The following is a 19401-nucleotide window of genomic DNA, read 5'->3' on the forward strand; positions in this document are numbered from 1 at the left end:
GCCTTTGAAGTCATCAGCAAGTGCAATTACATGCAGCGGCAAAAGGGGGAAAGATATATAATGAAAAAAATAAAAGCATGCCTACACCATCACGACAGGCAATGAATTAAACATCACATATGTGCAGAGATACTCTCATTATTGCGTGTAAAGGCAGAATCTCATCAGCACTGGTGGAGCACGGGAGAGTAGGAGAGTAGGAGAGTGTGGGACCATAGAGGGTTTAACCCGACTCCAGCCTTGGGGAAAGTCAGAGGCCTCCACTTTAATCAATATGCATATGAAGTTCTTCAGAGCATGAAAGCTATTTCAGTTAAACAAACTAGTGGTGATGGTGATTGGGGGGGGTTGTCCAAATAACAATGCTACATATGTTAATAAAAATTGTCCATGAATGAAATCTTCTTTTTTCCCCTCTGAAAAGCTTCCTTGGACTTAAATTAGTGAGTACTAGAAAATTAAAGTAACTTTTTTCACTATTTACATTTCAACAGTAAGCGCATACAAAGGGAGGAGAGTGAATTGAGATGCCGCAAAAGTAAGAGAAGTAGACCTGCTTAGTTTACAAGTATGAATTTGTGATCTACAGAATAACAGCTCAACTAAGTAGCTGTAAACAGGTTAACTCTGCATTCTCTTGTTCAGCTAATAGTCTCTTCACTAGCTGAATATGTCTAATGCTGTTTGCTGGTAGATGTTAACTGCAAACATAACACGGCTGCTTGAGTTAGATTTTCTATCATTGCAAAAGCTGCAAAGACTAAAACATTGCACAGACTTGCCCTGTATTGAGGCCTACAAAGTTCATTAATAATGAATTGGCTGAGAATAAGTTGAGAGAGAGATAATAAAATCAGACAGCCAGACGGCAAGCACGCCTAGAGCCGAACGCCCTTAACGACATGATGAATCGACTTCAAGGTTTTGCTGAACAAAAAGATTCAAATAGCACACTACCAACACACCTGTCATCCACGGCATGCCTTTGGGACACTCCGCAGACCAATGAAACATCTGGTAAGCTTCACATAAAAAAAGAAGAAAATCAAGGCCTGCCTACTCTGAATGTAGATAATGAGGCACTCACACATCATCTGCTTGTGCTTTAGATTTCCTGTGCCACAGAAGTCAGTTCCTCAGATTCAATGTCTCGCAAAGCACCTACCTAGCTGGTATATTTGCAGAAGTTAATTACAGAAGTTAAAACGTTCAGTCTTTGCCTTCCCAGAGATCAGACAGTGAGAGACCTACTACGGGTCTGGGAATTTGATACTAAATTCAGAGGAAAATCAGTTTCAACATCTTTTAAAGTCCCTTTCTTTTAGTTTATTTTTTTTTCAATTTAAGAAAGTCTGACTGATAAACATACAGAAATATACATCCTTCCACCAACAAGTCTTTTTCCAATCACTCCAAATGTTTTTCAGGTGACTTCAGTAAAAAAAAGTACCATAGTTCCATCATTTATGCAACAATTACGAGTGGGTTCTTATAAACAACGCATTAACTGCTAACAGCATGATAATCCACTTCACATACTTACTGCCTTGGGCGATCAGCTCTGTACAAGTCAATAAGGACATTTAAACCAGTATTAAAACAGGCTGTAGTTTCTATAGAAAATGTTAGTTTCTTTCCTCCTGATTTTGTGGGAATTACATCATTTGCTTGCCTCTAGTCTTAACAAAAAGTTGCTAATGTAGAAATCTATAAAAGAATAGAAAACTGCATACTACTGAGTGAATGAAATCACACAACAGTACATTTACGCTAGGGATGGGAATCATAACCATGTTTGCTATTTGAGTAGCCACATTTCTAAAACAAGTGTTTAAATATCCCAACAAGAAAGCAATTTTGATGCTAATCTGTAATAGATGCTCCTCCTAAACTAGGCTTGTTTAAGAATACATGTACACTTGTTCAGTCATGAAGTGAGCCCAAAGATGATTACGATCAAGTTTCACTTTCTCCACTGGGACAAAGAGATAACTTCTGGTTGCACCAATTGCAATATCACTTAACACAAGATGCTAAATGAACTGCATGTGTCTTAACATCCTGTGTGGTTCTACGTTGCACACTCCAAAAAACCTCATGTCTTGTTTGACTCGAAAACAAAAACTAAGATGGATCAGAATGTCTGTGTATTTGAATAACTGCACCAATCACTATGTTGGGCTTTTCCAAAGCCGCTACAGTACTCTAAAGCGTCTGAACTAATAGAGGCTCATGCCTTACCTCGTAGGACCATACACACTGAGTTCCTCCAAAGCGCCTGACGCAGCGGCCCACCTCCACATCTTCATGGGTGGTGTACATCTCCCTCAAGCAGGTGCTTATGTGGGGCACCATCCTGCGGAGCACCTCGCGGCTGAAGATCATGCCCGGACCACCCATGCAGAAGTTCTCACCAGGCTCCAGGGCAAGTTTGCCCAGTTCCTCTGTGGTACCCAGGCCTGTCTGCCCTAGGTATAGAGGTTTACTGCTGTTGAGCGAGCGCAAGAAAAGCTCCAGCTTTTCACCTAAAAGACAGAGAGAGAGAGAGAGAGAGAGAGAGAGAGAGAGAGAGAGAGAGAGAGAGAGAGAGAGAGAGATGTATTACCTATGTTGCATTTGATCTTAGTAAAATTCATTGTGCATGTCTTAACAGCTCAGAGAAACAGCCTTTCACCTTTTTGAATAATAGTTGATATTTTTTATAACCAAACGTCAAGGTTTATCACCCTACTGTTTATATAACAGGGTTAAATAAATAAATAAATAAATAAACTCTATTACATATCTATTACACCTTATTTGAGCAGTAAGTAATAAAGCGGCAGGCATGTCACTTGCTGTCCTAATATAAGTTTTTACAGAGCACTGTTCCAATTTCAGCCCAATACTCTACTGAATGCTCTACAGCATTATCAACTGAAGGTTACAGTCAAGCCTTTCACTGCTCTACAATATCAGTGTACCCTAAGAATCCTTTTATTGTATTGTAAAATTGCATAGAAAGCCTGAAATGGCTTTGAAGTGTGTGATGTCACGGTTTCTTAGTTTAGAAAGATTTCAAACATGCTGCATCAGGCATGACAAGCACATACTGGTCTGAAGAAAAATAAGGAGAAAATGATTTTGCAATAAACATCCAAAACAATCACATTAACAAAAAACATTAGACAAACCTTTAAAGGAATGCAGAAAGCTTAGCAAACTAAGACACAATTATACCATAAACTATATAATAATTGCAATAATTACCTCATAACACAGCATAGCAGGTATTTACCTATATCTAACTATATATATGTATGACGAGTATTGGGCACTTTGTCATATCACTACTGTGACTGTCACATTCGGTTACAATATGCTTTTCACAGCATATTGTGGATATTGTCAGTACTTAAACACTGACCAAGCTGCATGTTTCATTGCAAAGAAAACATAATTGGTTCTGTTTAACTGAAGCTCACCATGTGAAACACTGAATAAAAACTGTTGTATTCAGTTTTGATAGTACTTCTTATATATGGAACTACTGGTGCATTGCCGTCTGTTCAAACTTATTAAACCTCAGATAAACTAAAGATTTTGTTGAATACTGAGTATTGTGAAAATATCCTGAAGTGGTGTGATGTTATGTTTTTGCCATATTGCCCACGCCTAGCTTCATGTATTCCTCAATAGTCAGTCACTCATACTAACACTTTGCTTTGAGCAGGTGATTTTCCTGCTCAGACACACCTGATTCAAATCATCACTTAATTGCCAGGTTTAGTTGGAGTGTCGGTGCAGGGAAAACTCCCGCCCTCAGTTCTCCACCCCGGCTTTAGAGATGAAGAATTGTACTACAAAAGATGTGTATTCACCACAGTCGTTACTGTCTCGGTATTGTATTAACACGACGTTTGAACACACATTAGGAATCTTCTATTTATGGTTCACTATCTAATGTTCATTCATGGTTATTTTAAGTACATCTTACAGTATATATTGGAAACTTGACAGGAAGGGCAACATTTTATATAAAGTGCCTTGTCCAAGTCTAAATAAATAAACAGAAAAAGGCACAAATACCCAGTGACTAGTCACGTACCACACAAACTCAGTAGGAGATAAAAACATGAACTTTTTTTCCAAAACTAGATGCGGTAACTCAGGGGTGCCAATCTTGGTCCTGGACGTCTACCACCTTAGAGAGCTCAGATCCAACACACCCAGCTCTATTATTCAGAAGACCCAGAAGGCCTTCATTAACTGGATAAGGTGTGTTAGATTAGGGTTGGAGCTAAACTCCAGGACCTGGATTTGGCACCACTGCAGTAGATGGTCTATAATGTACAGGATATATAGTTAAGGGTGCCTTTTTCAAAACTAAATCATGCTGAAAGTTACCATGTAGGCAGTTGAAAAGTCTAATTTATGAAGATGACATCAAGGTAAGGCTGGTTATTTCTTCACTGAATGTACTGGGCTTTTAAGATAAGGCTAAAACTTGAGGCTCTTATCTTGTCCTTATTAGAGTATATTCAGCTTCTCGTCTATGCAGTGATTCACTGATGGCCAGCAGCTTTGGCTTAAAGTATATTTCCTTTGTCAGGAAATATGGCCATTGAATATACTGCCTGCCTTATTTCACAACTTTACATTTAGACCACACGCACAGAAAAGCAGTTTTCAAAGAAGCAGGCCCCCTCATTTGACCTCTTATGTAGACGTCGTCATCAGCTCGCATGAACCACTCGTACTTGTCCAGGTAATGGTCATGGATGTACTTGAGCATCATGAAGGACTTCTTCTGAGGCGGATATGAATCATCCACCCCTGATAACGAGACTACAGGGACGGGGGCTGGCAGGGGCACCACGTCTGAACCTTCGCTGGAGAAAAACTCCACCTTCCCGGGTATACTCCGCGTCCACGTCTTATACGCAGCGACCGCTCTGGAGTCCAGGTACTTCTTGGCCGTCATGACCCCCACATATAGGAAACGTTTAAGTGGAGGGTCGCCATCGCCTGTCCTGGAGGCACTCTCCTCCTCTCCCTCTTCCACCTCCTCTCCCTCTTCCCTGCGCCAAGTGCGACCGGCCGCGGTGCTGGAGCTTCCCCTGGCCTCCCAAACTTTCCCCACAGCCAACCCCCCGCCGTCGTCTCTGTGGCGCGAGCACACCGGAGACTTTCTCTTGGCGCCGCCGTTGAGCTCTACGACGGCTGGCACGACGAACCAGGACGCGGCGGTGAAACCCAGCACGACCCCAACAACCACACTCAGCCACGGTCTCCTGGACCTCACCGCCATGGTGGTGGTGGCATCAACGGGCGGGCGACGAAGGGTACGAGAGAATGAACGTTACTGATATCCTCGGCTTGGTCGGCTTCACAGGACCGGCGAGCGAGCATGGTGAGCTAAGCTGGGGCTGAAGGGAGAAGCTCCGAGCAGGTCTTCGACGCCGTGTAAACACTTGGAGGAGAGAGCGCGTCGGAAACTCTGAGGCGAAGAAAGAGTTGGCGTTTTTTCCTTGCAGAGAGAAACAACGTCGTGTTTGTCCGAGCACCGCGGACGGCCATGGCTCTGCTTCTGCGAACAAAATCACATTCTTGCGGAGAAAGAAAGAAAGAAATCCGTCGGAAAATGTTTTAAGTGTTCCGCTCGGCTGAGGGAGTTGAAACGTTAGAAAGAGAACGAAGCTCCAACTCTTCGTCAGCAAAGCACTGCATTTTCAAACGGCTGGTGTTTTCAGCTCACCGAGTTGACTCCCTCCTTTCCCGACTTGTTCTCTGCTATAGTGATTTTAAGACTCTTTCTGGGAAAAAAACACCGACAGTTGAACACTTCCTCCCTCAGTTTAGGTAGCCACAGCAATTCCTCCGCCGCCGTGCTAACGTTAACGCATCCTCCGTGTGACTCGCCATTTTGTGTACGTTACAGTTTTCCAAACAGTGGTATCCTAAAGAACTTACTACGCCGCTCTGACTTCCATACTTTTCCCCGTTGCTTCGTCCTGGTCGCCGTGACCTCAGGACGAGCCCCCAGCAGCAAAAGTAAGGGGAGTTTTTTTTCGTTTCACCGTCACAGGGCGGAGCGAAAGAAAGCAACCCGCGGCTCCTCTTCTCAAACTGCCGTCTACAGGGAGAACCAGCGGAGCGCGGAGCTGGTGGTCGCGCTGTCCGACTCCCAGCCGAACCGTTCTTTTGAATTGATTCTTTTCAATATAGCTGTCGAACCGATTCACAAGTGCAACTGAATCCACACGTTTACATCCACGCCATAGGCCTCAGGTTTGTGATACGATTTGAATCACGTTTATTTACGAGTGTTATATATATATACTAGTTATCTAGAAAGTTATCGTAACAGAGCACCAATTTTGACCCTAGCAGGTCTATATTTCTTGCGACGTGTTGGTGCTTTGTGCATTCATTGAAATCTCAAGCAGATTCAATATCAAGCAGAGGACACCAGACTCGTAGCCCTTGAATAGAAATTCATTACATATAAAGAAGGTAGGGGGAAAATACACTTGACTATTCACCGAGGACCGAAAAAGAACTGTTGACTCGGACTTTCGATTCATAGAAACGGCTAGTTCGAAGGAGTCGGTTCGTTAAACTGAATCTATCTTTCTATTAGCAGCTTGCAGTAATCAATTAATGGGAAGTTCGATTCACCGAACCGATTCTTCCGAGCAGTAAGATTTAGTGTATTGAACGTCCAGCTCAACTGATTCATTCGCGTTCCCGGAGGGCCACAATACCATTAGCATACCAAAGTCTGTTCAAAGCCTCTCTGGCTGTATACATCATACAGATCCCGTTGTGGTTTAAACTGATTTTCATTGTAGGGCGCCCGTTTGCCAGCCAAAAAACTGCCTAGTTGCTTCATACCACGCTCTGATTTTAAAAACCCATTTTGTGTGGCTGTGCTTGAAGATTTGCCCCGAGAGCTCACATGAACTACTTTGGCCATCTTGAGCAAATAAAAATGCACTGTTTACAAAAGATGAACATATAAATAAAGCCTGATTCCTATTTCCTATTTAGATTGTGTTTTTAATTATGAATCATTACAGATCATCTGGGTTTCCACTTTGTTTTTCATTTCCTGCATTAAATGCCTTTTTGGCTCACCCTGTCAAAGCGCCACACCCCAGTGCCCTGCAGAGGACTCCTGGATCCCAGAGGTGCCATGTCGTCCATTCTGAGAGGCATGTAGGCTGAGCACACCAAATTCAAGTCCTGCAGGACAATTATAGAGTTTATCCTGCTTTCACACACCCAAATCAACTCATGAAGGCAATTAGGAGATGAGTCAGAGCAGCAGAGCGGAATGTAATTAGAATGTGCCAAAGCACAAAACATCCATCTATCTGTCTAACTGATGCTTTATGACTTTATCTGTCTGCCTATCTGTCTGTCAGTCTGTCTATTAGAGATTGTGCAGCACTATGGTTTCTTCCAAGAGAATCCATTATCTCCTCTTTAAAAACTGCTAAGCTTTAAAATGAGTTTTCAACTGAATCACTTCAGTTCTATTTGTCTGTTACCGCAGACGGCACAATGCCGCTTTGTCTTTTCCGATACCAAAACCAATATTACTTCTAGTTTTTAAATGTTTAAGGCTTTAATTGACCCAGCACCCACTTACCTCATTGAATGTCTGGCTGTTTGTGTTCCAGCACATGATTTTAGATCTGCAAATACTTTTTGTAAACTACAGAAAATGTGGAGAGGCCTAGTTCAGTTACTGTGCTTCTGAACTGGGGAGCTCCACCTTTTTTCAGACTGTCCAGTTCAGTGCTTACTTTTAAGCAACATTTATAAACTCTTTAACTTAGCATTTAATTTAAACTCTATGTCTCTTAGTGTTATGTTTTTAATTTAATCCGTGCCATTTTCTTGTATGATTTTAAATTCACACATTGTCTAAGCCACTTCTCCTTCTGGATTGCGGGGGTGATTCTAAAAGAATACTTATAATTTCTTGTATTACTTTTAAGCTTCATCACCTGCTTGTAAAGCACTATGAGCTTCCACCAGCATGAAACATGCTATATGAATCAAGATTATCTATCTATCCATCCATTCATCCAATGCTGTACGACTAGCCACTCTGACCTATGGCACCTCAATTATCACCCAGTGCACATCGGCCTCTAGTGGTAGGAAATATGTCCTGTCTGGACATGCAGTAGAGTACAACAAAGGCATTCAATCTTTGCCTATGGCTACCACCCCCCCCCCCACCCCCCCCCCTCCCCAAGGACTTCAGCAGTTGTTTTTCAAAACAGCTGAAACTGTAAACGTCTTCTGATACTGTGTATAATATACACACTGAGTTGGTTGAAATTCATGCTATAAAATTCAAGCATCACAAAGGCCTCTGTTTCTAGTACACTGGAAAGTTGCTTAAATGGGTACATTGGCTCAACAGGAATGAAATATGTTACATCAGCATAATAAGTTTGTGCAAGTATTCAAGTTGAAGTAATGCACAGTGTATGACCAAAAGTATGTGGACACTACTAATCATTGATTTCAGTTGTTTCAGCCACACCCATCGCTAACCTCTATGTAAAATCAGGCTCATCTCCATAGACAGACACTGGCAGCAGAACGTCTCACACTATGATTTTAAACATGGCACTGCCATAGGATGCCACATTTATCACAAATCACTTCAGGAAATTTCTGCCTTGCTAAATCTTTCCTGGTCAACTCTAAACACTATTATTTTCACATGGAAGCATCTAGGAGCAGTAATAGCTCAGCCATGAAGCAAACTTATAGAGCAGGGCTGCAGAGTGCTGGACCACGTAGCACGTAAAAACCATCTGACTGCCTCTGGAAGCAACATCAGCACAAGAACTGTGCATTGGGAGCTTTGGTAAATGTGTCTCCATGGCTGAGCAGCTGAACACAAGTCTAAGATCACTATGCACAAGTGTAGTGATGAATGATGCTTCACTATCTGGCAGTCACATGAATCTGGGTTTGGCGAGTGCCGCAAAAACATTACCTATATGAATGGATAGTGCTAACAGTCAAGATTGGTGGAGGAGGGATAATGATCTGAAGCTGTTTTTCAGGGTCCGGGCTCAGCCCCTCAGTTCTAGCAAAGGGTTACATTTATGCATACAAAGACATTTTAGACAATTATATGCTTCCAACTTTGTGGTCAGCACTTTGTGTAGAAGGTCCTTTCCTGTTCCAGCATGGGTGTGCCCCTGTGCACAAAGCAAACTCTGTGAAGACATGGTGTGGGCTGGAGTAACTCCAGTGGTCTGCACAGAGCCCTGACCTCAACCCCACTGAACACTTTTGGAATTAATTAGTCAGTTGCAACCCAAGGCTTCTCATCACACATCTGTACCTATCCTCACAAATGCTCTTTTGAGAGAATGGGAACACTTTCACACAGACACACTCTCCAAAATCCTGTGGAAAGTCTTCTCAGTCTATGTTAATGCTCATGATTTGGGTGGAATGTGGTGTCCAACAAGCTGAAATAGGTGTGAGGGTCAGGTGTACATACACTTTTGGCCCTATTGGCCCTGTAGTGTATTTAATTTGTGTGGAACTGAACTTTTTTTTTTTTTTTTTTACAGTGGATCTTCAATGTTCAGCAACTATTCTCGTGTAACCCCCTCTGACACCCCTAGCAGTTTTTCAGGTGTGTCCCACCTTCAGGAAACATGAACTGAAGGAATTTCCTAGTTCGAACTCTTGGGCATTGTGGCATCACTATAGGAGACAGACAGGTGTGTTTACAACAGTAAACTAAAAGTAGCACTGGTTAGATTTTTCATTTTGGATATAATGCCTCTTATACCTCATGAACTCTAGGCCTACTGTTCAATTATTGATATTAATATGTGTCGCTCAGTAACTGCTATGAAGTTAATATTGTCACCATCATATCAAAACCTCCAGTGTGAAAATTTTGTGTTGAATGGACCAGTAAAAATGGACATTTGTTCTCTTTTCTGCTGTACAACTACCATTTTGAGATGAAAGGCCTTCTTATGAGTGGAAAACTGAAGTATGGCATCATATGTGGACACTTGGTTTACTTTAAAGCCTTAATCAGTAGCCTGTGGGTGTGGCATGACTCCCTTCTTCTCTTCCTCTGCTCAGCAGTATGGGTTGTGTTAACCAGGCCGCTGAGGTTAGATAGGGTTACACACACCTGCTACTGACACCTGCTTCTTCATTAATAAGTCATTAGTGCAGTCAGACTGAGTGAGACTCAGAAGGGCACCATATCTGGGCAAAGAACATGGACATCACTGTTCTCCCCAACAATAACCATCCAGAGAAATTCCTCCAGCTGGATGTGGGGATGCTACCAGCCACCCATGGCATGTTCCAGATTGGCGCAGCACTTTCTGGCCAGAAGCAGTGGCAGAACAGAGTGTATTCACAGGTATGTGCTGATATTTAAAGGCTAAATGGCTTAGCAGCTTTATCAAAACAACAGGAGAGGCTGAGACAATCTGACAGGTCAATGGTTATTTGCAAACTTATTCATGCCAATTTAGATACCCAGTAGATTTTTATTCTGATCCTTGTTTTATTACAGAAAAATAAAGTGTCAACACCTCCAGTACTGTGCAAAAGTCAGAGACCACCCTTCATTTTTTTCATTTTGAGTCAAAACGGCCTTAAGAACAAGTTATCGACTTTTTACTGTCAGGGAAAAAGCAGAAAACATATCAATACCATCCAAACAAAACCTTGTATCTTTGGTAACTTTCCAGGAAAAGGAAAAACATTACGAACTAATTATGGAAATGAATATAAATATAGTTTTTCTCAGTAATTGTGAGCTCTTTTTGTTGGTTCATTCATCATGAAAATTTCACACAAGATAAAGCCAGCCAGTCTTTTCAAAGAATGTTAAAACATAAAAAATTGAGGTACTGTTTGTTCCAACAGCAATTATGTATTTTACAGAGAATTACACAGACGACTCACCAACCGTATATAGTATCTAATCTTTCAGTATTTAGTGTGTCTAGTCTTTGCCTTTATTACAGCTTCCATTCTTTTCAGGAGACTTGCATTCAGCTTTTCAAAGAAATATGCAGGGACATTTGTTCACACCTCCAAAGTTCAGTCTTAGAAGTTGGTTGCACTTTTTGCCATTCAGACACAATCACTGACATTGAGGTCTGGACTCTGGGGAGGTCAGCCCACTGTTTCTTTTTTTCAGTAACAGCTTTTTGACAGCGGCACATTCTTTCAGACTCATAGTGATGAGTCATCTTCTCACAGTGGAAGGACGGACAGAAACACCTGTTTTTCAGATGTGAAGCAAGTGTCATGATTGTTCCCTCCCACTGTTTCTTTTTTTCAGTAACAGCTTTTTGACAGCGGCACATTCTTTCAGACTCATAGTGATGAGTCATCTTCTCACAGTGGAAGGACGGACAGAAACACCTGTTTTTCAGATGTGAAGCAAGTGTCATGATTGTTCCCTCCCAGACCTGTATGTGCTTTTGTTTTGTTTTGGTCTTGTCCGTGTGATTCCTTGTTTTGTTTCTTCCCAGTCCTACCCCCTTGTTTCCAGACCCTGCCCCTGATTGTACCACCTGTGTTAAACACCTGTGTCTTGTTAACCCTCGTTATTCCTTGTATTTAAGCCCAGTGTTTTCCCCTGTTAGTTTGCTGGCCTTTGTTTGGTCTTTGTATTGTATTGTTTGCATTGTTTTGTATTGTGGTGCTTAATGTTGTTCTTCTGGCCTCCATTATGTGTTTTTCCTGTTTTCCTTTTTGCTATGTCTATCCCTCCATCTATCTGTGTTGGTTCTCTGACCCTGGACCATTTTGACCCTGGCTCTGGTTTTGCCCCTAATAAATCTCTCTTCTCCGCATGTGCGTCATCCTTGTCATCGCTCCACGATGTTACAGCAAGAATGAAGCTTTACTTTCTCTCAATGTTAGGAATATTCTCAGGTATATTTGGGCCTGTTTGGACATGTGTCCAAGGAAGGCACTATTTTATCATATCTAAATATAAGTAATCGCAGCGTTAGGTTTTACTGGGTGCATCGTATCTTTTCTGGTGTGAAATATGGCTTTAGTTTTGAGAGAAATCTCCCTGTTGGGCAGACCTGCACTGATGCAAACCCACATCAGAGACTGAGCAGTGGTCATGGTGCAGCATTTATTGAAACAGATCAAAATTTTATTCCCTGTGCAGAGACTTCAAAATAAAAAACAATAAAAAAAAACACTTTTCACTGGAGACTTCTAACTCTAAGTTACATATAGCGATCAAGGCTCAGTCTGGGTGAATAATGGTGTTTCTCAGCCCTGTGTAAAATCTGTCTCGTTGCAAGATATGTGCTTGTTGCTACAGGCTTTCATCACTTATGCAACGGTGTTTACTGAGAGATCATTCAGAGTGCACCACCCTTATGGAGCATATTTTATTCATCATGTTTAGAAAGCCCTCCATTCTATCGTTAACAAAGCCATACAAGTGTTCCTTTGGCATTTCCAGCACCTCCTCACCTCGAGGTCTCCTCCATTTCCTTCCATCAGCAGTTAAAGGGCCTAAATCATGGAACATTTAAATATATGTGTTTTGTTTCCCAAGCTGTACAGGGATTCGGCCCTCCAGAACCAGAGTTCCCACCTCTGTCCTGACCCGTAGAGTTCACATAAGGAACTATATTAGCATATACACTGGCGTAACATTATGAGCACCTCCTTGTTTCTATACTCATTGTCCATTTTATCAGCTCAACTTACTATACAGGTGCACTTTGTAGTTACGGACTGTAGTCCATCTGTTTCTCTTCATACTTTGTTAGCCCCCATTTAACCCATTCTTCAGTGGTCAGGACCCCCATGAACCCTCACAGAGCAGGCACTATTTGGGTGGTGGATCATTCATTATTCTCAGCATTTCAGTAACACTGGTGGTGGTGGGTTAGTGTGTTGTGCTGGTACGAGTGGAACAGACACAGCAGTGCTGCTGGAGTTTTTAAACACTGTGTGTCCACTCTATTAGGCATTCCTACCTTGTCAGTCCACCTTATAGATGTAAAGTCAGAGACGACAGCTCATCTGCTGCTGCACAGTTTGTGTTGGTCATCCTCTAGTCCTTCATCAGTGGTCATAGGACGCTGTTGATTGGATATTTTTGGTTGGTGGACTATTCTCAGTCCATCAGTGACACTGAGGTGATTAAAAACTCCAGCAGCACTGCTGTGTCTGACCCACTCAGACCAGCGCAACACACGCTAACACAGCACCAAGCAGTGTTACTGCGGTGCTGAGAATGAGTCGCCACCCAAATAGTACCTGCTCTGTGAGGGTCCATGGGGGTCCTGACTGCTGAAGAACAGGGTAAAAGGGGGCTAACAATGTATGCAGAGTAACAGATGAACTACAGTCTGTAACTGTAGATCTAAAAATGCACCTATAGAGTAAGTGGAGCTGATAAAATGGGCAATGAGCGTAGAAATAAGGAGGTGGTCATAATGTTATGCCTGATCGGTGTATGACCACTCCTTCAGCCTACTGAAATGTAGCCCACCCATTCATGTTGATGTGCTGAGAAGTGTTATTACAGCAGACATTTTTTAAAATGGCAATGATGAATCATTGTAGTCTTCCAAAGAAACCACACATCCAAAGGGAGTAGCTGAAATTGTCCTGATGTCCCTGTCCTTTTCATTGCGAGCTTAACAGTTTGTTCTGGACGTTTGTTCTGTACAGAGAGAGCGGAGGGGGCTGAGAGGCGCAGAAGGTCAGCGGCCTCCAGTGGTCAGCTTGGAGTTCAGAGACCATGAGCTGGAGCAGCACATCACACCACTCACTCTGAAACCAAAGATCAAAAAGAACCCCCTCTACATGGACATACGGACTGCTGAAGCTGAGGAGAACCACAGGACCAAACCCTCCTGGACCATCGAGGACTATGATAGACACGCAATGCATGGCAACCTAGCAGAGTATCTACAGGTACAGAGTGATAGTATTTGGTGCCTAAAAGAGCAAAAACAACAATGGAAACTGGACTGAGCAGCAGGTTGTTTGGTAGCTTAAGTTCCTATTAAACAGCGAAGGATCATTTACAAAATAATTTACACATCTTTACCCTTAAATGTACGTAAATGTAACCAGTCAGCTAAGATATGTTTAGTGTTTGATGTTTCCTTCTTTATCTTTGTGCTGGTCTTCCAGATGTTGCTACTACTGCTTTTAGCTCTGCAACATGATTTAGATTCTTTAGATGACAGCATGGTATACACTGCTAGAAACCCCATAAGTAAGTCTATTTTAGATCTTTTAATAAAGCAACACTGCTTGAGGCGAGTGTGAGGAATTAGGCATGCAGTTTGCATAGAACTAATTAATGGGATTAATGAGTAGAAGTTTCCATTACTTTTCAGCTACATTAGACTCATTGATCCATTGCATAACCTAAAAAGCAAACACCAAATATGTCTTAGAAGAATAACTGCATTTGGGATAGTATTGTGATTACTGCTGAAGAAAATACATGTGTTAAGGCAAAAGTTTTAATATGAGTAAATGGCACACTTGGACAAGACAGAGGACAGATAAAGCCAGTGACAATAAATACGGGTGTTATCAGCTCACATTGTTACTTGATGCTTGATAGTGTACATGTCACCAGATGTAATGTCACCCAACCAATCCAGGATAAGGAGACTTAAGAGGAATGGGATAGTCCAGAAAACCAGGCTCCCTGTCCGAACCACAGAGTTCATATATAGAACTGAACATATTTACCTATGAACTCAGAGACACAGAGTGTTGCAGTAAGTCTGTAGAACAGAGGTGCCCAGTCTTATTCGCAGAGGGCCGGTGTGGCTGCAGGTTTTCACTCCAACAAAGCAGGAGGTCACCTGATGAAATGTTTGAGGACTAAGAACTGATTAAACATGTGGAATCAGGTGTGCCGCAGCTTGTTTGGAGTGAAAACCTGCAGCCATATCAGACCTTTGGGTATAAGATTGAATACCTCTCAGTGGAAGACATGGATATATGCTGTTCCTGACTGTCGGGAAGCAAACCGTCAGCATATAAAGAGATTTAGTACTAATTTTGGAGCATTTTAATAGTCCATTCATCATGAGAACTTCACACAATCAGAACAGGAACTGCAGTTTTCAAATGGTCTGAAAAATGGTGTAAAGAAAACAAACACAAACAAAAGTTTTGTAATCAAGAACCAAGACATCAAGTCTAGATGTTTCATGGAGATGACTGAAAATATCAGAATGAATGTAATGGCAACAGCCATTATAGCTAGAAGGTTTATTGTGTTTCACTCTGCTCCAGATGCACACTCAGCAGGCTGATGATGACAGTAACGCTCGTAATTACATAGTCATAACTTTAAAGTGCACATGACAAATCAAATGCAGTGTAATTTAAATTCCAGCCACGCCGAGTTCTGCACTCATATTATCATTGTGCTCGAGCATGTACTTAGCATAGATGGGGTTATTTGGATCCAAGAACATTTTCACTATGGAGTTAAACAGAGTGTTCACTTATTAAAAAAAAAAGGAAAATAGTCAAATGTTAGCTTCATGACAAACAAAAGCTGACTTCACAGCTGTACTGACATTAAAAATGAATTTTTATTTTAAGATATATGTTAATATATACTCACCGGCCACTTTATTAGACACACCTACCTTGTATTTACACTCACTATCCATTCAGGCCCACTCACCATATACAGTGCGCAAAAGTCATAGGCGACCCTTTTTTTAATTTAATTTCTATTTAATACATCCATTAAGTACAAGCAGAAAACATATAATTAACAGAAGATTACACAAAAGCATCAACAACAAATAATCTGCAGGGACATTTTTCACATCTCTAAAGCTCAGTCATAGAAGTTGGTTGCATTTTCTGCTCCTCACCACCCGAGTAATCCCAAACACATTCAGTGATGTTGAGGTCTGGACTCAATTTAGGTCTGGACTTATTTGTACATTAAACAAAAAAGCTGCATGCATTTTCAGAACAATGCACTTGTCTATTTCCTTTTCTCAGGTCTAGCTTCTTGACAGCTGCACATTCTTTCAGACCCATAGTTGTGTTACTACGTCCTAAAACCTTGTATTACTGAATGGCTTCTGTGACTGAGCCCTCAAAATCCCTACATAATAATGCTTATTATTCAGTAACTGCAGGGACTTCATTGCAAAGTGGCTGAGCCATTCTTAGGTTATACACAGTGAGTCAAAAGTCACAGGAAATCGTTTTATTTCAGAAACGAAAGGGAAAATGACATTTCTGAATACCCCAGCTTGTAATGGGTGAGGGGGCCTATTTTAGGGCTATGTCCGGAACATGGCCGCCATCTTGAAAGCTGCCATATTGGATCAAGGGCTAGTTTTTCCAATGGGAAGGTGTCATGTAGCAGTTCAAAGAAGACCAGAATTGTCTCAGAAATCAATGCCACAATCTGATTTGCAAAATCTCTTGTGGTTCAAAAGTTATCAACACAGAAAGTTCAAAACTTTTGTTGTTCGTCACAGGTAACTGAAGATGGAATTGACGAATGAAGAGAGGTTTGAGGTGATTCTGATGTCCGGGGAACGCAGCTGCTGTATCATAGCCGCAGACTTCAACAACCGACACCCAGAAAGACCACCAATTTCGCACAGCACTGTTGCATCCCTTGTTGCCAAATTCCAAAGAAACCTCAACAATGTTTTTGGCAGCTTTTGCGAAAGGTCCACAACGGAGCACGCAACATCTCGCAGCAAAATATGGCGTCAGCCAGTCATCTCTTGTATAGATTCTTCATACCAATAAGTGGCACCCCTTCAAGATCCAGCTGCAGCAGAAACCATCAGAGGATGGCCCTGATAGACGTGTCAAGTTCTGCACCTGGATTTTAGACCAACATCAAAGGCATCCCGCATTCACACAGGGCATTCTGTTTGGTGACGAGACCAATTTTTATGTCAGTGGTGAGGTCATCCGCCAGAATGTGAGGTACTGAAGTTACAAAAACCCTCACTGGACGGAAGACACCAATGTCGTAGGTGATGTGAAGGCTATGGTGTGGTGAGGAATATGGGGCACCTGTGTAATCGGACCCATTTTCATCAACCAGACCCTAAATGCTCAGCGTTACCTGACAATGCTACAGGAAACAGTGTTCCCATCCATTCTGACCGAAGATGGCAGTTTCCCTACTATTTCCAACAGGATGGGGCTTCACCACACTACGGAGCAGGTGTTCGTCATTGGCTATATATTCAATTCCCTGGTCATTGGATTGGCCGTCGTGGACCTATGGAATGGCCTGTCAGATCACCCGACCTCACAACACTTACTTTTATCTCTGGGGTCATCTCAAACAAATTATGTATGCTGAGAAAATCTGCAACAAACACCACCTTCAGCACCGCATCATGGAGGCTTGTGAAAGCATTTCTCCAGAGATTCTCATGCGGGTTCATAATGATTGGATCCTGCATCTTCAGCTCTGTGTTCAGAACCAGGGATGGCACATTGAACACGTCAGATAACTGTGCATCGTAGGCAGCATTCCCAGTTGTTGTTGCAACTTTCTGTGTTGAGAACTTTTGAACCACAAGAGATATTGCAAACCTGATTATGGCAATCGATTTCTGAGACAATTCTGGTCTTCTTTGATCTGCTAAACGACCACCTTCCCATTGGAAAAACTTGCCCTTGATCCAATATGGCAGCTTTCAAGCTAGCGGCCATGTTCTGGACATACCCTAAAAGATAGGCCCCACATTACTTGCTGGGGTATTCAGATGTGTCATTTTCTCTTTCGTTTCTGAAATAAAACTGTGTCCTGTGACTTTTGACTCACCCTGTAGAACTGTGTGATAAAGACTTTGGGTCCATCAACTGGCCCTGATCTTTTAAGGAGTTAATGGCTGTTTCGACTGGAACTTAAATAATGAAGGCAGGTCTCTGAATGTGTACTGTAGATGCACGTCATAATTAATATCTACAATAGCAGATATTATTCCATCTGATTCACATGTTATTCAATGGTCAGGACCCCCACAGGAACACTGTTGAGCGAGGTATTATAGAGACGGTGGATTTTTCTCAGCACGGCTCTGACACTGAAATGATATTGGCTTATTAGTAATGTGGCAAGTGAGTGTATATGCTAATGATTAGTTGGAGAAACATGATCAGCCCTCTGTGGTAAGATGATTCATGAGAAAGAAAGCAGTCATTTGTATGAGTGTGCGTGTGATTTGAAATATGCTCTTGCTGCTTCATGTTGACTCCACATAAATCTGTTGTGTTCCAGGAAGACCCTAGGAAACTGAACTTTTGGCTGGAGGATCTCTACACCCCGGGCTTTGACTCCCTGCTGAAGAAGAAAGAAGCAGAACTGAAAAGGAACAAAATCTGTAAAATATTGACTTCGGTGATTCTGTCTGTTTGCGTAGTTGTGATCATTATCACGGTGCCAATTGTGGTGACACAAAGAAAAAACTGATTTATAAAATCACAGTAAGACTGACTTCTCAGCAATAGCTTATCTCATAGCTCAGTTCATTAACAATGCACCTTCTACCATTACACAGATCATTACACGGGCCTCTGTGCCTTCACTACTTGGGCCTACAAAGTTCTAATTCAAACCAGCAGCTCTGACAGTGGTATAAGGAAAAGCAGCACCACCCAGTGACCAGTAACCCACAAGGAAACCTAAAATGACATTGCTGTTTTTTTTCTTGTTTCTTTGTTCAGGATCTTTTTTGATCAGAATGATTATGGTTGAAGGAAAGCAAGAAGCATTGAATGGAATAATCAATAGGCACACACACTGTACACGTTTCTAAAACATTATGTTTTGCCATTTCTTGCATCTGACAAGGACAAAAAGAATCCCAATACTGTGACAGAGAAACACTTACTTAGAACTCCAAACGGCTTCAGTGGTGAGTTTAGATTTTGGACAAATAAAACAACAGACATTGATAAGTGCATAAATGTTTAATTAAGGTAATATATTTTTCAATTATCTAAGCTGGTAATGTATTGAAATGCAGTTCATAGATAATTCATACTTTATGATCAAATGCTTGTCCATTGCAGTTAGGCTATTATGGAAAGTTGATAAATATGATAAATGTTTGAAGTGCTGCATCCTGAAATGTAGGACCAACATACACAATAGCTCAAAACTTCGGAATCAGTTTTTTCAACAGTAGCCTGCCCAACCAATGTCTTTCTATGCTCATAAAATGATTATACTACAAAGGTAGTTTTATGCAACTAAGAAACCTGGTAACACTTCACTGCAGGGCAGCGCTCATAATGCTTTATGACACCTACCAGTCTGAAGTCCTTTGTTGTGTCGACAGCATGTTAAGGACCACTGTCTTGCCAAGTGAAGCTCCT

At 41.8% G+C, this 19401-nt stretch overlaps 2 protein-coding genes across 2 annotated transcripts in view; one reads left to right on the forward strand and one right to left on the reverse strand.

Annotated features, from left to right (window-relative positions):
• chsy3 (chondroitin sulfate synthase 3) overlaps nucleotides 1-6203 on the reverse strand; it is a 42336-nt gene extending 36133 nt beyond the window's left edge. Inside the window, exons 1-2 of the mRNA XM_017691270.2 lie at nucleotides 4696-6203; nucleotides 2242-2525 (exon numbers count right to left, since the gene is read on the reverse strand). Of these exons, the coding sequence (XP_017546759.2) occupies nucleotides 2242-2525; nucleotides 4696-5290 (879 nt within the window). The 5' untranslated portion in view covers nucleotides 5291-6203. The remainder of the gene's footprint in view (nucleotides 1-2241; nucleotides 2526-4695) is intronic.
• A 4064-nt stretch (nucleotides 6204-10267) lies between these two features.
• LOC119265941 (major intrinsically disordered NOTCH2-binding receptor 1-like) lies at nucleotides 10268-18493 on the forward strand. The gene is made up of 3 exons (XM_037546990.1): nucleotides 10268-10414; nucleotides 13720-13965; nucleotides 18302-18493. Exons 1-3 carry the CDS (start codon nucleotides 10268-10270, stop codon nucleotides 18491-18493), a joined length of 585 nt encoding a protein of 194 aa, XP_037402887.1.
• The last annotated feature ends 908 nt before the right edge of the window (nucleotides 18494-19401 follow it).

The sequence above is a fragment of the Pygocentrus nattereri genome, chromosome 18 (assembly GCF_015220715.1).
Source record: "Pygocentrus nattereri isolate fPygNat1 chromosome 18, fPygNat1.pri, whole genome shotgun sequence".
Classification (NCBI taxonomy): Eukaryota; Metazoa; Chordata; class Actinopteri; order Characiformes; family Serrasalmidae; genus Pygocentrus; species Pygocentrus nattereri.